This window comes from Chenopodium album, chromosome 8, assembly GCF_948465745.1.
Source record: "Chenopodium album chromosome 8, dcCheAlbu1.1, whole genome shotgun sequence".
NCBI lineage: Eukaryota > Viridiplantae > Streptophyta > Magnoliopsida > Caryophyllales > Amaranthaceae > Chenopodium > Chenopodium album.
In genome coordinates this window covers 67,552,728-67,571,369 of record NC_137841.1, presented here as the reverse complement: position 1 = coordinate 67,571,369, position 18,642 = coordinate 67,552,728, and the positions used below count along the sequence as shown (strand labels likewise).

The 18,642-nt window shown below is 36.4% G+C and overlaps 2 protein-coding genes across 2 annotated transcripts; both read left to right on the top strand.

The window, feature by feature from the left end:
• The first annotated feature begins 243 nt into the window (after positions 1–243).
• Positions 244–4,707, top strand: LOC145556358 (uncharacterized). The gene is made up of 5 exons (XM_081618008.1): positions 244–1,277; positions 2,722–2,774; positions 3,121–3,287; positions 3,374–3,522; positions 3,884–4,707. Exons 1-5 carry the CDS (start codon positions 446–448, stop codon positions 4,270–4,272), a joined length of 1,590 nt encoding a protein of 529 aa, XP_081474134.1. The 5' UTR covers positions 244–445; the 3' UTR covers positions 4,273–4,707.
• An 8,320-nt stretch (positions 4,708–13,027) lies between these two features.
• On the top strand, positions 13,028–15,250 carry LOC145555385 (PKS-NRPS hybrid synthetase cheA-like). Its single transcript, XM_081617132.1, has 3 exons — positions 13,028–13,534; positions 13,624–14,530; positions 14,613–15,250. The coding sequence occupies exons 1-3, from the start codon at positions 13,028–13,030 to the stop codon at positions 15,248–15,250; spliced, it is 2,052 nt and encodes a 683-aa protein (XP_081473258.1).
• Positions 15,251–18,642: the final 3,392 nt, after the last annotated feature.

Below are 18,642 nucleotides of genomic sequence, written 5' to 3'. Positions count from 1 at the left end.
TAAACCGATCGCGATTGGTTGCCCCAACCTCAACCACCCCTTTATTTTCTTTATTTTTACTATTTTTTTTTTTGTGAAGAACCCCCCCTTTTTTTTTTAAATTAATTTTTATTTTTTTTTATATTTTTTAAGTGTTGACTCACTTTAGTACTTTACTAATACGAGTAATTAATTTATATTTTTTTTCAAAAAAAATTCTTGCTCGAAGCTTAGGTGGCACCGCACCAAAAAAAGATTCAAATTCTCGCCCGTTACAGAGAACCCCCACACTTTTCCCTCTTCATACACACGATTCCGCAAACCTAGGGTTTCATACTCTACATTCAAACTCCAATCAATTTCAATAATCCCAATTAATTTTTTCGAATTTCTTTCATAACCCATCAAAATTCTCAGCATAATCTACTAAACCCCCCAATTTTCCCCAATTTTTTCTTGCTCAAAAATGGCTGCAACAAATCCCTTAAACCCTCAAAACCCCAATTCTCCTCTCTCAGCAGAATCTTACCACCCCATGTTACAAGAATCAATTCAGCTTTTCTTATCTCAAATTCAATCTGGAATTTCTGATTTTTCCCATTTCAATTTGATGTTTTCCCGCTTAATTCATACAATGCCTTCCCCACCCATTGAGATTGTTTGGTTTTATTCAGCTGTAAATTTTCATACCCACAAAAAATTGATTGCCCAGAAAAATTTAGCTTCCCAGGATGATAATTTGGGAAGAATTTTAGCTATTAAGGAGCTTTTTCAGTCATTAGTTGCTTGTTCAGGTCCATGTAGTAGTAGTCTCCAGAAAGTTGCTGTTTTAGCTCCATTAATTTTCGAGCTGTATAATTTGGTTCTTGATTTGAAAGTAAATGCTAGGTTTAGCTTAGATAAAACTATCACTATAGAAATTGGTTGTTTGGTTGAGCGTTTAGTGAGTTACATTAGCTTGTGCTGTTGTGAAGGGGTGGATGATCATGATGACACGATCGCTTTTTCGCCATGTTTTGTGGATTTGGTTAAGGTTTGGACGGTTCAAAGGCGGGAGATTGGTTTCGAGTTCAAGGATGATTTTAAGATGTTTTTCCCAATGATTAGCGATGAGGCTCGAAATGGACTTTTGGTTGGTAGTAGGGTTGGTGTTTTAGCTGGGATTATCATGTGTCAGACCTTTTTGCTTAGTCTCTGCTTGAAGTTTGGGTTGGAAGATCCACAGGAGAAGCTTAAGGAAGATGTCCTAAATTCGGCTGCTAATAGCATTATCGGATTTAGAAGTTGTTACTTCTTTGGTAAGATTTCCTTACTGCTTGTTGTAGAGAAAATTTCACTTGCTACGAATGTGCTATAATTACATTGTCTATGATTTTATGAGGCCTTAAATGAATGTTTTATTCGTGTAATTATTGATTTATATATAGTGGATTATCTTGGTTGATGTAATATAATAAGATTTTGCTGTCATTTGCTTTTGGTGTATTTCTCATGTCATGTTAAGTATGAGACTAATGACTAAAGTTTGTAGCATAGAGTTGTCCATATAGATATCTGGCTGATCTTTTCCTAGAGACAAGTGTTTTTCAGTAAGGTTGAATTGTTTATTTTGGTGAACTTGCTCAATTGTTGCTATGAAGCTATGATATACTATGTTTACGGTGCCGACACAGATGCATGCACCAAATGTAAATCTTGATTGCTGGAATAAAAATTAAACATGTATGTTTGAATTGCCTATGTGACAATGGTGTAACCTATAACAATAATTAGACTGTGTAAATGCTCATAGAGCTCTATGTTAATGACCTATATAAAAGAATTGAAAATATCTCTCTCCCTTGCAATGTTTTAAGGCATGGTGAGTGTTCTTATCTTTGGCAAGTAAATTTTGCTGCTTAGATACAAGTCCAGAAGTTGCATAGATTTACGTTGTTTTCCTGAAACTGATAGAAAACTGACATCCTAAGAGGAAGCCGTATGGAAACTAATCACTTAGCCCTGTTGGCCCTTAATAGGGACCTATTGTTCTTTCAGTTCATAAGAATTCATATTAGTAAGAGTTCCCTTTACTATTAGTACCTTTCTCTTCTCTCTCTCTTCCCACTCTTTGCTTGTGTGTGTTCACTCTAGTTATACCACCTTCTTGACTTTCTAGCCATTTTATAAGATAGGCCAGACTAGTTCTATTTTACCACCTCTCTTTAGTACTTCCCTTTAATTTTTTACTAATGTATGGTTTCTGAAAAACTTTCTACATCCACAATAGCTTCAAGTTATTTCATCAAACCAAATGTACTTAGGGCCCGGCTTGGTTTGACGTAAAATGTTTTCATGGAAATGCTTTTCCTAGTTTCCTTTGTTTGGTTTGTAAAAGGGGGGAAAACAATTTTCCCAATGGTGGGAAATTGCATCCTTAATGATGGAAAACATTTTCCTTTACAACACAAGGGAAGCCACATTTCCCTCCCTCCTCCTTACCTCCTTTTTACCTTCTTCTCATCCATCCTCATATTTCCACTCCTATTTTATTTTTCTCTTACTTTTCTTGTATGCAACCAAACAAGGAAAATTAATTTGCAATTGTGCTTTTCTTTGAAAATATGTATTCCATGAAAATTATTTTTCATTAAAAAACAGGGTCTAGAACTCTAGATACAAAATATCTTTTCATCTCACCTGTTGAGATGTACTAGATTCAAAATAAATCTGAATATTATTGAATTTGTGGATCTTTGACAGATACCCTTCTCAAGATGCTGTTGGAGTTCAGTTTGCCTGTTACCTCCCTACTGGTGAGTATATCTTTGCTGCATTTTGGAGATAATTAATTCCATTACCCTGCTGATGTTGTATGGTCAACATTATGTGTGAAGGTGATGCATTTCACTTAGCCTTGTGTCGCAATATGTGGAATTTGTCATTAGTTGTAGTCAGCCATTAGCCTTTTTACACTGTACAGTTAGAGGAGTTCCTTGCGGAATGGATACTTGAATTGTAGACAACGCCCTCTTTGTTGGACCTTTGTGCTGTTTAAATGGTCGGAACGCATAAATGGGTAACTTATCCTTTTCCTTTAAGAGAATTTACTATCTGTTAATGATATAAACATTTAGCTTTGGTTGGTATTGGTGTCTGCAGACCGTGGTTGATGAAGTGCTGTTGCGAGAAGCCCTATTTGATGCAATCATCTTGGTAGATTACCCATTCTTTAATCCAGGATGTGGAATTCGTCTTTGTAGCCATCACTTAAACAGCCTTGCTTCAACGTGGTTATTTGTTGCAGACAAGGCTATGAAGTTTGTTTGGTATGAGAGATGCTAGATCCTAGATCCTATGATTGGAAGCTGTTATTTTTTTATCTCTACTATATGTAATTAGATTTTGGCTGCAGGCATAAGGGTGACCAAACTAAAGTCATCTCATATATGAAAGCTTTCTCAAAATCTCTCATACACTCTCAGTTATTGAAGTGGGTCTCAACACAAATTGTTATGGCAGAGGATACGAACAATAATATTTCAACTCCAGCAGCTTTTATGGGTGAGTGATTCCAGCATTTGGCCGTCTTAATTGTATTTTTCCCCCTTCGTTATTTGCCGTAAGAGTTAAGTACTTCTTCTCTTCGATCTTCTGCTACTGTGATGATAATGTTGAACTTGCTATTAAGAGCTTATATTAGATAGCTTGTCAATTTTTTACGTATACTCCCTCCGTCCCAAAATTTAGACAGGAAATAATGGGTAGGCCAAGAGTTTACTTAAAAAAGGTGTAATTTGATTATGGAGACATCTCATATTGGAAGATGTTAATAGCGGTACAGGAGTGGCTTAAATAGAGCTATAAGTATATATGCTGCTCTTGAATATGTGATTATTTTATTTTGGACTTTTCGTTGTTTCAGAATGGCTCGTACAACTTACTAGCCAGACTTCAAAGGGATTCTTCAATGATGAGTTCTTGATGCTTCTTGAAAAAGCTATGAATTACATATCTGAGATGAAAACTGCAGTTCCATACTTGGCTCTAGATGGTAATTACAATTTCTGCATTGACCAAAAAGTTGGAGAAAATGGAGGTGCTGATGAGGATTTTGAGATGATCGATTCTACAGAGGGTTCTAAGACTGGCTGCAGTACTACCTTAACAGCCAATGATGAATGCAGAAAGCGTAAAGGAGAAAAGGATGAAGGCGGGATACGAGTGAAACTTCTGAAATACCAAATGCATGACAGTCCAATCAAGAGTTTCTCACCTTTCCAGAATGAAGTTGGTTTAATCAGAAGGAGCTAGCCAGATAAATTTCTAATGCCTAATGACGAAGTAGAAATTTTGTTCCAGCAATCAGACTGTTATGGTTGTTGATTTTGTAATTCCGGCTGCTTGCAGGTGTAGTCTTGTAGTATAGAAGAGGCAGGAAAAATTGTATGGGGCAAAAATTATATCAGCCTTCAACCGTAATTCTCTAAGACAGTAAAATTTGAGTTATGTCATTGTAAGCACATTATGTACAGTAAAATTTTCGGCCCAATCTAATTTTGTCTATGTGTCCATTAAAATAAGGGTATTTGCGTCATATAATTTGTATTACACTTCAATTTTTATTTATTTTTTATTTATTTTTATTTTTTTTGAGGCATGTATTACACTTCAAATCTTCAATTGAGTACTGTATTAATTTTCATAAAATACAAATAGGGGAATATAAACAAGAATAAGGGCTTGTTCCGATTGACTGAACTCAGCTGAACTGAACTGAGCTGAACTGAACTGAATTGAACTTATTAATTAGTGATTTTTAACTACGGATTAGTGATCTTTGATTATTTATTGATTATTTATTACTATACATATGTGTATATACAAATATACTATTATTATTATTAATAATAATATTATTATTATTATTAATTATTGATTATTATTATTATTATTTATTGATTATTATTATTATTATTATTATGATTATTATTATTATTATTGTTATTATTATTATTATTTTTATTATTATTATTATTATTATTGTTATTATTATTATTATTATTATTATTATTATTATTATTTATTGATGATTATTATTATTTATTGATTATTATTATTAGTATTATTATTTCAATTATTATTGTTATTATTATTTATTGATGATTATTATTATTATTATTATTTATTACTTATTGATTATTATTATTATTATTATTATTATTATTATTATTATTATTATTATTATTATTATTATTATTATTATTATTATTATTATTATTGTTAATATTATTATTATTGTTGTTGTTGTTGTTGTTGTTGTTGTTGTTGTTGTTGTTGTTGTTGTTGTTGTTGTTGTTGTTGTTGTTGTTGTGTAATAAGAGCTTAAAAGAATGAAATTTGGCTTTATATCATTAGCAATATCATTAGACGTAAATTAAGAGCTGAACTGAACTGAACTGAACTGAGCTGAGCTGAACTGAACTGAACTGAACTGAACTGAGCTGAGCTGAGCTGAACTGAACTGAACTGAACTGAATTTCAACGGAAGAGAGCAGGCCCTAAAAATAGTACTTACTCAATAACTTTGAAACCAAAATTTAATTATTGAATAACTTGTACGAAGTATTCCAAAGTTACAACAAATGCTTCATATTTAACAGAGGTAGTACTATTTTTTTTTTTTTTGAGGGAAAGGTAGTACGAGCTTTTATTAATTCCGTCGGAGTAATGATACTCTGCGGGAAAGGTTCAGTACAAACAAGTTCTTCACAAGATCCGGTAGTACTAATTGTTTTTCCTTGAACATACATACGGTAAATCGATAATACAAAGTAATTAAGTAAATCCCGTGCATTGCCATAAGGGGGTGTTTGTTTAGGGGGATAAAGTGAGGGGGATATGATAAAAAAAGGAGGGATTTAATATGTCCTTTGTTTGTTTAGAAGGATGAGGATTATGAGGGGGGATAGGAGGGGGATTAAAAAGGGAGTTATCCCTCCAAATTAATAACTTAGGGGGTGGTATAAATATGGGGATTAAATATAATGGGTAAAAGACATTATTACCCTTAATGAAAGAAAAAGAAGAAGAGAGTGAATAAAGGATAGTAAGGGTAATTTTGTACTTTTATTAGTTATTCCAATCTAATCCCAACCCCTACCAAACAATGGAATGCACTATTTTTATCCTTATCCCATTTATTAATCCACCTTCTTATCCCATCTTCTTATCCCATTTAATCTCATCCCTCCTACCAAACGCTTTAATCTCATCCCTCCTACCAAACGCCCCGTAAATACATGGGTACAGTCGAGTATTCTAAATTTGTACTCGTAAGCTATTTTTTAGGCAAGTAAAAGCCAACTACAACTCTGTATTGTAAACGTAAAATTTTCTGCTTAAAGTACTTATAAAGTTTCCTAAAACCAAAAAAAACGACTCTACTGTATTCTCTATAAAATAAAATTTCTTCTCCCTTAAACTGTTTTTTGAATCCTCCATTGAAGCGGCTTTTGACCTTTCTCTTCAGTCTCGAGTCTCCACCATTGAAAGTAACGGCTTCTGAGGTAAGATATTGCAATTTTTGCTGTTCATATTTTTCATAGTTTGGTTTACATGTTGGAAATAGGTAATGCAAACGGATGCTCGCGCCCGATCGGGCGGAGGTGGCCAAGGAAAATAGGAGAACTCTCGCGCCCGATCGGGCGGCGGACTCGAGTTTTTGACGAGCCCGATCGAGCGGCTTAGCCCGATGGCTCGCCCGGGATGGGGTTTCTAGATCGCCCGACCGGGCGGTGTTCGCCCGATCGGGCGCGACACCAGGTCTGGAGAAACTTAATCTCGCGCCCGATCTCGCCCGATCGGGCCCGCCTTTTTTCCTAGGTTGGTTTGCTTTGCGTGTTTCTTTTTCCGGGACTCATATAAATACGAGTCTTGACTTTTCATGAGATTCATTCACTTTGTAGCCGAAAAGACAAACCTACCTTTTGAGATCTGAACAGTTCTTGAGCAATTCTACTCTTCGAGTTCGGGTGCACGGATTACGGAGAGAGTTGTGTTAAACTTGGGGGGGCGTGCGTCACTAGGAAACTTGTACCGGTGGTGGCGTATTTCGCTTCTAAGGCAGTGGATTTTGTTCCACGGCGCGACTGTGAGTTTGGGATATTCAATCCAGGAAAGTTCTAATCTTTGTTTGTTATTGATTTCAACAGTTATTTTACCAACATTACATAACCCTTTAATTTGGTAATCTGGCCAATTTAGAGGTACTATTTGTTTTAACCTATTGAATGTTAATTTCACATAATCGTTGGTTTTACTCAATTTAGGGTTCTGAACTGAAATATTGGTTGTGATTAAATACGGTTGTTAAAATATTGCAATTCATAATTTAGGTTTTTAAATTTAGGCTTTGTTTGGAATATTGGTTATAATTAAATACTCATGATGCTGGTTTCTAAAATTTTGCTATTCATATTTTTGATAGTTCGCTTTATATATATAACCATTTGTTTTAATCTATCGAATATAAATTTTACAGTCTAGTGTTGTAGACACCCATTTGTGTCTCCCCAAAACCAAACCCAGTGATGAGTATCTTTCACGTCGAATCATAATCGAATGAAGTGAAAGTGTGGAAAAGTCTAGTGTTGTGGAAAGTTTTAATTTTCTTTTCTCTTCTCTCTGTTTTTGAAAACTTTATTTTAAGAAAACAGCCAATCCAGTTTGGTTGGTCCATGATATGGGTCCAATAGTGGTGTAGTTGGATGGGGCTTGCAAAGACCTTTCCAACGATATATTATAAGCCCAATTCCGATGAATATTGAGGAAGTTATGGCCAATTTACCAAACTGGGCCCGGTTTGAGCTTTATATGCGGCCCAATGATCTAGGGGAGGGCCTAATATGATTTATCATTCCTAATGCAATTAGGAATGGTTTTAGTTTTCTAGATTCTTCTAGAAGGTTCTTTTCATTCCTAATTCAATTAGCATTGATAAGTTGACTTTTCAGAGTTTTAATCAAAATCAAATAGCATTTTCGAAGAAATTATATTATTTTATCCTCCAGTACGGTAAACTTATCGGATTTTCGAAAACGCGTTAAAATCAAGTTTGGTGTCCAACCCCAGGCCTTGGCGTCTGGAACCAGGCCTGACGCTAGTGCTGGTGCCTGGCGCCAGCTAGCCAGGGTTGGCGCCAGCCACTACTAGAAAATAGCTCGTTTCCGACGGAAAAATTCTGTCGGAAACACCCCAAAATCCGTCGGAAATGCCATTTCCGACGGAATTCCGTCGGAACCGGTTGTCGGAAAAGCCTTTGTAGGAAAAACGGCATCTTCTGACGGAAATTCCGTCGGAAACCTTTCTTCGACGAACTTTCCGACGGAATTCCGGTGTCGGAACAGATTTTCTGGCTCCGAAAAAGTCCGTCGCAACTTCCGACCGAATTGTGTCCGTCGGAAAGTTGCGACGGAATTTCTGTCGGAAAATACTTCAATTACAATAAAAAAAAAACGCCGCACCACCAGGGCACGGCGTGTCACCACCCTATCCCCAACTGGAGACCACCAACACCTACCACTACCCCCATATCAGCCTTACCCTAACCACACCACCACTATCCTCACCCTTACCTGAACCACACCACCACTCACCCTAACCCACACCAGACCCACCCCCTAACCCGATCCAGACCCACCCCGACCCTAACCTTAAACGACCATTTCCACCACCCTAACCCACCCAAATCAATATCTACCACCAAAACAAACCCAGATCTACAACAAATCTGGCCATACCACCACCACAAAAAGCCACCACCGCCAAAATCCACGAATTTCTACCAAAAAAAAAAAAAAACCCACGAAATTCAACAAAAAAAAAACCCCACAAAATTCAACCAATAAAAAAAAAAAAACTCACAGATTTCAACCAAAAAAACAAAAAAAAAAAGCACGAATTTCATCCAACAACCAAAAAAAAAAAAATTAAAACCAGAAAACATACTTTAACAACCGAAGCTTCCAATTTCAACCCGAATTTGGTTTAATACGGCTAAATTCGAACCTGAAACCTCTAGATCTAGAGATTTCATGGTCGAATTTGACCGTATAAACCATTAATATGAAATAGCAAGAGAACCATTAATATGAAATAGCAAGAAATATGGTCGAATTCAGAAAGAGGAGGAGGAAAGAAGATGAGGAGAAAATAATAAAAAAAAAAACAAAAGAAAAGAAAAAAGGGAGAGAGGAGACCGTGAGAAGTGAGGAAGAGGAGCAGAAACTCAGAGAAGATAAGAGGAAAAGAGGAGAGGAGAGGAGAGGAGAGGAGAAATAGAAGAGAGGCGGAGTGAGAAGAGAGGAGAGAGAAAGAGAAATTAGAATCTGTTTTAAAAGAGAGGAGAGAGGTGGAGTGAGAAAGAGGAGAGGAGAAGAGAGGAGTGAGAAGAGAGAAGAGAGGGGCGCCGTTTTTAATTAGGGTTTGGGGGGTTTGTTTCTTTTTTTTTTTTAAAAAAAAAAAAATCCGTCGGAAACTTATAAGATTCCGTCGTAAATTTACGACGGAAATAATATTCCGTCGTAAATTAAGTGATTTCCGACCGAATATTCCGTCGGAAATTTCCTACGGAGTAAAATTCGTCGGAAATCACTTAATTTACGACGGAATATTATTTCCGTCGTAAATTTCCGACGGAATATTATTTCCGTCGTAAATTTCCGACGGATTTTCGACGGAAATTCCAAAGTCGTCGCAAATTTCCTACGAAAAATAAATCCGTCGGAAATTAAGTGTTTTCCGACGGATTTACATGTCCGTCGGAACCGTTCCGTCGGAATTAGACCTTTTTCTTGTAGTGAGCTCTGTTTCCTGAGCGTCAGACTCTGTTTTATTAATTTATCTTTTTTGGCTGATTTTCTCTATAAATATCGTATTAAAAACTCTGTTCAAGATGATCAAGATGATCAAGGTTCATCAATTCTCACCAATCATCAAGATTCACCAATTCTCCTCATTCATCTCTTTCATTCATCTCTTTCTTTCTTTCTTTCTTTCTTTCTTTCTTCCTAAACTTGATTTTCTCATACAAAATTCCGCATTCACAAGATCTAGAAACACCTAGCCATATTCGAAGTTACCTTCGCCCTAGACGTGAAAGGTTTTAATTTCTGAGGGTTTGGTCCCAAATCTCTATTTCAATTATTTAATTTAATTGTTTGATTATTATTTTCCTTGAAGTTACTAACGTGTGTATTTTGTTATTAGAAAGAGGTACGAAGCATCAAAGTAAGTACTTTAATAGTTTTAATTGATATTATGATGTAGATATCATGTTTATATTGTTGTTATGATATTCCTAGTATCATGTCTAGGGTATTTTTAATATTAAATATGATTGCTATGATGCTTCCTATGTTTTTCCTAATATTTATGATTGTTAGTATCATGTTAGGGCTAAAGATTTGATTTTTATTGATTAGTAACATGCTAGGGTTTGTTATTAATCTTGTTAGTATCATGCCTAGGATCTTGCTATTATTATGCTTTAATATTAACATGAATATGATTATGATTATAATTGTTATAATTTATGATGATTATGAATATAATAATTATTATTATTATTTTGATTATGATTATTGTAATTATTATTCATAATTATTTATTATTTTTATTGTTATTGTTTGATCACGCCTTTATTGCATGTTTAAAGGGATTTGATACTTGTAATCGCGCTTAATAAGATAATTAATAATCTTGTTAGGGTTAATTTGATTATAATTCAAGTGATCGCCAATAATAGTTTATTTGTGCATTAATATTCAACCAACATAGATAAACAAGTTTAGGGTTAATCCTATTGATTGCATGTTAATTAAAAAGCGCACATGAATACGATCAGAATAAAGTAGAGGCCTATTATTAGGGCAGGTTCAATCTCTTTTAGGTTGGATTTGTACCTTCATCCCCGAACCCTTATTTGGTTATAGACCTTATGGAGTTGATGATCTCTTGGATCGTTAAGGGGTGTAACCTTCATCCTGTGAACGGTTTACAAGTTCCTTAAAAACTTGTTGGCGACTCTTTTGCTCTATCTTCTTCCCTTTTGGACGCCACCATACTTTAGTGTATGATCACAGTGGGGTTCAAGCTAGTGGGATTAAGGCTTGAAATTATTCCCTACAAGTGCTAATAGATTAATTTAGTTGTCAGTATATTCAATTTAGGAATTATTGATTGTAATTAATTATGATTAGTGTTTTGATTATAGCCATTATAGGTGGCTCAATAAGAATAGAGACTATGAGAGCATGCTTACAAGTAGTTACAACTAATTTTGTATGTTATAAATTAGACGTTTCAAATATCAATTTTCAGTTGAGAATCCAAAAAAAAAAAAAAAAAAAAAAAAAAAAATCAGTTGAGAAAATGATTAATTATTAATTTTCAATCTCACAAAAGTATGAAGAAATTCCTATTAAGAATGTACAAGCAATATTTGTCATTCATGTTCATGTTCATGTAGAGTACTTGTGTAGTTGTATGTTATAACTTAGTTCTAAAGTCTAAACCATTAAAACTAGATGGCTGAATCTCAAAGCATGAGATTGAGATAGCCCTAATTGAAATTTCAAAGCATGAGTTTCGCCTCTTATGTCAAATTATGCTACGTCAAAAGGGATATGTACTTCTTACATAACACCGTTTGTAAAAGTTTTGTGAGATTGAAAATTAATAATTAATCATTTATTATATTAACAAAAAGAAAAAAATTATCTTAAAATTCAATAAACGAACAAAGAAATTAAATATTACCAGGTCATCAAAACTAGTTAAAGGAAAGTAAAACAACAAAGATTTTTTTTCAACAAAAAAAATAAAATAAAGATAAAACAACGACAGTTATTTTTTTGGGGGTTTTTAAATATCGCCCTCGATTTTCTAACTAACGCCCGCAAAATGAAATTAAATTACGTATTTAACCTTATTATAACGATTATAAAAATAATTAATTTTACCTTAATTTCATACTTTTACTGGACACAAAATTTTTTACCGCTCTCTCTAGTGGTGAACGGCCACCGACCTTCATCGGACAACCACCCCAACCACCGTGAAATCAAACAAATTTTATAAATTTTGCAAAATCAATTTCGTTAGATCTTATGGACAACAACGAAATACCAGAAACACAACCTTTGACGCTTGTCGAAGGCTCGTCGAATCGATCAGAATCGGTACGTTGCGTTAATTTTTTTAAAAAAATCGAAACCCAGAAAACGCCTAGGATTTTCGAATGACCTAGGCTGAAACGCCTAGTTTTTTCGAATATCCTAGGATGTTTCGAAAACACTAGGCGTTTTAGCCTAGGTCATTCGAAAATCCTAGGCGTTTCCTGGGTTTCGATTTTTCTTTTTTTTTTTTTAATTTTTTATTTCACGTATTGGTTGATTGTCATTGGATTTTATACTTTTGAAATTATTATTGTTATTAAAATTAGTTATTATTATTATTATTGTTATTGTTATTGTTATTGTTATTGTCATTATTATGGTTGAAAGTTTTTTTTATAATTAGTTGTATTGTTATTGTTGTTATTACTATTAGTCGTCTTCTTTGGTTCTAACTTTTATTAATATTTATATAGGATTCTGAGTCCGAGGATGGTGACGGTGTGGACTATAGTGGACATTTTTTGACAAACGAAGTGTTTCCGAGTTTTGAGGATGCTGTTCTATAGGCACAAAATGTTTGTCGACCGCTCGGATTTATGTTAGTGAAGGCTTCTTACAAGACCGATCGGAGTGGTCGACCGTATCGATATCTGAGTTGTGATCGTGGAAAAAAGGGCATGATAAGAGACATGATGAACGCGATACGCAAAGACACCAAAAGCAAGGCAAACAATTGTCCCTTCAAACTCAAGGTTGAGTATGTCAGAGTAGTAAATGGTTGGAAGCTTAGTTGCTTGAACGGAACTCACAATCATTCTTTGGTTGTTTATCCCGAGGGACATCGACAAATTAGTGGTCTTAGTATTGCTGCTAAGTAGGTAGTGCGTGACATGACTCAGGCACAGGTGCCACCTCGACATATCATGAGAACTCTTGTAGAAAAGTTTCCCGGAGACCATCCTAACATCAGGCATGTCTACAACTGCAGAAGTAAAATAAGAATGGAGCAATTTGAAGGAAGAGAAGTAGTTCACCAGGTGCTTCATTTGGCCAGACAGAGCAAATACCTCACTTGGGTTTTTACTGATTCCAACAATGTGTTGCAACATGCTTTCATGGCACACCCGATCATGACAAATTTGCTTCGCACATACGCGTACGTGATAGGTATGGATTCCACTTACAAGACGAATCGATACGACATGCCATTCTTTGAGATTGTTGGGGTTACACCGACTAATCAAAATTTTCTTGTTGCATATGCATTCATGAGGTCAGAGTCTCAGGAAAGTTATCGATGGGTGCTTGAGTGCTTGAGGTTGTTGATCGGTTATCATAGAGAGCCATCGGTACTACTGACAGATAGGGAGCTTGGCCTTTGTGCAGCGTTGAAGAGCGTGTTTCCAAACACAAGACACATGTTGTGTGTGTGGCATATTAACAAAGATGTTGAGGCGAAGGTTACTTCCATGTTTGAAAAAAAAAGGAGATTGGTGCCAAGTTCAAAAATGGGAGGTGGAGGCTTGTGATTAATGCTACATCTGAAGAGGCATATAACAGAGAACTTGCAGTGCTGAAAACCAAGTGGAGTCGATGGCCGAAAGTGATTGAATATGTTATGGACACTTGGCTCGTACACAAGGAGAAGTTTGTATTGTTTTGGACAAACCAGGTACTACACTTTGGCAATGTTAACAACTGCAGGGTTGAGAGCCAGCATTCAGCATTGAAGTGTTGGATTGACAGTTCAACAGGCTCTTTGGACACGGTTTGGGCTCAAGTGCACTGCTCGATTGAGAACAAGATCATAGCCATTCGTAATGGATTGGAGGCATGTAGAACAAGTCATGGTCAGAAGTACAAGCATAAGCCTTTACATCAGCTGAACGGAAAGGTATCTCACTATTGTCTGTCTATTCTTCTCGGTGAGACAAACAGAATGCGAGGGTTGAGTACGGATATTCATCGACGCTGCGGGTGTGCTCTACGTACTACCCACGGCTTACCTTGTGCGTGCCAAATATATGACTCGATTGCTGCAGGGAAGGGGTTGTATTATAAGAATATTCATCCATTTTGGAGGACCCTTGTCATTGGAGATGGTGTCGAAATTCCTAATATAGTTGATGAAAATGATGAGGATCGAGCTCATTTCCGCACCCTTGTTGATCAGGTTATTGCCAGTGATCCTGTGATGCTTAGGCACGTGTCACGAGTTATTGAGGGTGAGATGGATCCTAACTACGATGACCTTCAGGAGCCTAGAGTCAACCCCCGTGTAAGGGGACGACCACCCGAGAATCGTAATAGGCGGGATCCTTCATTTTTTGAGCATGTTGAACGTAGTGGGCGAGAGAATCGATCTAGAAGTAGACCGCCCCCATCTAATACAGGTGATCATCGATTTAAATAATATGTTTATTCATCCTAAATTTTAATTTAACTATATGTCATATTATGTTTTTAATTTTGTAGGTACTGGGTTCGACATGCGCCAATGCAGATACAGCTACGCTATTCCCAACATCATTTGGCCTTACGTCGTAGGTGTTAAGGATGTAATTGGTAATGGGAACTGCGGATTTCGTTGCGTAGCATATTTATTGTACGGAACTCAGGAGGAGTGGCGATTGGTTCGGCATCAAATGGAAAATGAGGTTGGTTCTCACCCTTGGCTGTACAACATGATTTACTACGACATATGGGGCCAAGGGGTTGGTTCAGGACTGCAAAGGGAGATAGACCGGATTAGATGGGATGGTGATGCGTGTGGAGAGGAGCACTGGATGGTAGCACAACATGATTTTTTTGCTATTGCCACATTATGGAATGTGGTGGTGATTTGTTATGGAGTAGGAAATAGACCGTCGAGCTACTATCCATCTACTACTGTTTTGCCGTTGAACAATCGTGGACCTTTAGATAGGCCTTCTAGGGAGTTTGTGATTGGAACTGTTGGTGGATCGCATTTCATTCGGTTGCATATGGAACATGACCACCCACTACCTCCAATTTCACCAATGTGGTTTAACGCTCGACAGACAAGTGTAAACGGGTGGGAGAGAAGGTACGATAGAAGGCTTCAATTGTGGCAGACATTAATCAACTCTTGAGTACCGTTGAGTATTGTTGTGGATTTTGATTCAACTTTATTTTAACTTTATTAATAAACATGGTTATTTTTTTAATTTATTTTAAGCATTTCTTTTGTGAAGCAAGTACACAGTCTATTAGAAAATAAAAAAAAAAATAAAAAAAAACTCAAACATAAATGTCAACTTGATTATTTCCAACAAATGTGTAAAACTTAAATGGCCACTAACAACATCCAAAACATAGTCAACATCCAAAACATAGTCTAATAAAAAAAATAAAGTCCAAGCTACAAATAAATATTACAACTAATCAGCAAGTCCATTTATTGCATTCCAATCAGAAATCACTTGCTCCAACATTGCTCTGGTGTCTCTCGATAGTGTAGGGTACTCACTAAGTGATCGCTGTGCTGTAACCATGAATCGTCCTACCCACTGCATAAACAATTATAATTATATTAATAATAATAGGAAAAATAAATTAAATAAAAAAAAAACAAGTAATAAAAAACTTACGTAATCAACGTTGGTCCTCTCAGGAAGACCGTGATCATCCTCAACATTAGGAGTGACGATAGGATGACTAACTCTCCTAAACCATGATAGGTAGTCAGGTGCACAAGTATGTCCGCTAGGCGGAACTCTAGTATATCCACCAAGCAGAAGACTGAACGTAGCACCGGGAACAAAACCATTCCACATGCGAGTAATCATCTGAGCTGAAAAACTGACCCTATAAGACTTAACACTAACTGGTCTATGAGCATCATCAGGCCTAATCATGTCACCGGGAACCTCCTGTATAAACCCCAACTGTCGAACAACTCGACCGGGCATATATGGCTCTATGATGCCTCGATATCGAATACATCCAGTAAACGCAGTCCTAGGCACCTGTAATGCAGGAAAAGCTCCGTACGGCAACCAGCATACCTACAAATTAATACAAGAGTAAATCAACTGTAAATTAAAGCATTGTAAAACAAATAGTATTACGTATCTATTTATACCTCATGGTCACCCAGCTGGTCAAGTCGAGTACGAAAGGACACGAGACGCTGTTGATGCTTCCGCGCCATACCAACATCCCATAACCCTGCACGTGCATATGGAACGTCTCGCGTCAACACACCCTGGTGAGGCCGAAAACATGGAAAGTACTCATATATCCAAGTCTGGAGAAGAGTTAGACAACCCGCGATAGAATCACATCCATTTCGGGTGGCATGCCCGAGCTGACGATACAAGTACGCTAGTGTGGCTGAACCCTAGGAGTATCTCGTCAACCTCTCCAGGTTATGCTCCACAAACAACTCAGTGAGAAAAGAAGGGTGGGTACGACAACCGCTCTTGTCAGGAAAGAGCGTGTTACCCAAAAGGACCCACATGTAACCAATGACCTGAACCTCCTCTGTAGTCTCTACAGTACGACACCTATAAAAAATCTGGTCAGTATGGACGCCACCATTCCTATATATGGCAGTCTGAGTCTTGACCTGTAGTTCCTCTGTAGTCAACTGTAACAACTCAGCTGCAAATGTCTTATACCGGTCACTAGATAGATCCTCGACAACCATATCACCTTCAACCCGAATACCAAGTATGTGGTAAACGTCGTGCAACATGATGGTCATCTCACCAAAAGGTAGGTGGAAGGTGTTTGTATCTGGCTGCCATCTCTCCACAAAAGCAGAAATCAGCGGAAAATCAAGGTGGTCGTGCATAATGCTCGGCAGATGCGACAACCCAGTCTGTCGTATCCGCGTAACAGTGTCTGCCGTAAATCCCTCCATCCATTCACTCAACAATATACACACACTAGCTCTAGTATGACACCGCAAAAACCGTCGATCATGCCCGTCCCAAATATATCGAGCAACATGGGCCCCAAAACTAGGAATAACGGTCCCAACATCGGGTCCACCGTCCATCGGCCCCTGAACAAGCCAAGGCGCTACAGATCGAGGTGGTCGTGAACTCGTAAATCTCCCATCAGGACCTCTCGTCACGACAGTCGGCTGCTCCTCAGCATCAGCATCAGCATCAGCATCAGCATCATCGTCCTCAGGTCCATCATCATCGTATCTCGAACCTGAACCCGAAACCGAGCTAGTAGTCCTCAACAAAGGATTAGGACCGGCTCCCTCCCGCTCATCCAAATAAGTCCCAGAACTACCCACTTCTCTATCGCGCTCCAGTAAAGAACTACCTTCCCGTATACTAATCCCCGGCCCCCTATCTCTCCTAACCGACGCGTTAATGCCGCGTGATCTAGAATGTCGTGGACTAGAACCCTCGACTACATTCTAAATTTAGAATAAAATGGCATTAATACTAACAAAATCAACCAACTAATATTTTTAATAACTAACAACTAAATATTCAAACTTTCAACCAAATAATAAACTAGTACACATATCATCCAATTAATTATAACAAAATCCAACAAATTTCTAATAATTAACAACTAAATATTCAAAATTTTAACCAAATAATAAACTAGTACACATATCATCCAATTATATATAACAAAATCCAACAAATTTCTAATAATTAACAACTAAATATTCAAACTTTTAACCAAATAATAAACTAGTACACATATCATCCAATTATTTATAACAAAATCCAACAAACAATATTTCTACATTATTCCTTAGTTAATCTTGCATTAGCCGACATAAAGTAATGATATAATACTAGTATCACCATCAACTATAAGAAATAAGAAATAATGACCGAAACCAAACTATCATTACACATTCACGTTAATTCGAGAAATCTAAGGAACTTGCACATAGACTAATCAAATTGCCGATTTTAAAATTTCTATCGTTAAAAAAAAGTTATCTTTCTAGTCAATTTTGGAGTAGGGTAAAGTCAAGACAATCTTGAAGTAACGGAGCAAGCAACATTTAAAATCTAATCAAAACCCATTTTCCTACTCACATCTTTATAGTAGATAAAAAAAAAGGATCAACAAGTATAGGAATATAAAAATCAGCCAATAACCATTGCTTATAGTATGAAAATCTGAAAAATGAAAAAGGATCAAGAATGCTCAACAAGTATTTTCATATAGATGAATTCGAAATCATATTTAATCCTCATCAACTATATATCAACACAAACCACCCAAAATATCAACAAAACTTCAAACTAAACATCACGAAAATTCTCAAAAAAAACTTCCAAGAAATTCTATACGGGCATCGAGATAGATAGTAATGGTTGGAACATCTACGAGGCTAATATCTAAAACAATAATAACTCTTAATCAATCCAACAGCACTTAAAGAAAATCCATTATATACAGAGTACAAATATTGCCAACAATGTCATTTCTCAAACACAATACAACTAACTACTACATATTTATAATCCGATTGTAAAGTCATATTAAAATGTAT

Bases quoted from the DNA above. Each gene is read 5' to 3' on its own strand.
- LOC145555385 (XM_081617132.1), top strand. From the start codon at position 13,028: ATGACTCAGGCACAGGTGCCACCTCGACATATCATGAGAACTCTTGTA. The intron at 13,535-13,623 runs GTGTTTCCAAAC...TGAAAAAAAAAG, and splicing joins TTTGTGCAGCGTTGAAGAGC to GAGATTGGTGCCAAGTTCAA. The intron at 14,531-14,612 runs GTGATCATCGAT...TTAATTTTGTAG, and splicing joins ACCGCCCCCATCTAATACAG to GTACTGGGTTCGACATGCGC.
- LOC145556358 (XM_081618008.1), top strand. From the start codon at position 446: ATGGCTGCAACAAATCCCTTAAACCCTCAAAACCCCAATTCTCCTCTC. The intron at 1,278-2,721 runs GTAAGATTTCCT...GATCTTTGACAG, and splicing joins TAGAAGTTGTTACTTCTTTG to ATACCCTTCTCAAGATGCTG. The intron at 3,288-3,373 runs GTATGAGAGATG...TTTTGGCTGCAG, and splicing joins AAGGCTATGAAGTTTGTTTG to GCATAAGGGTGACCAAACTA.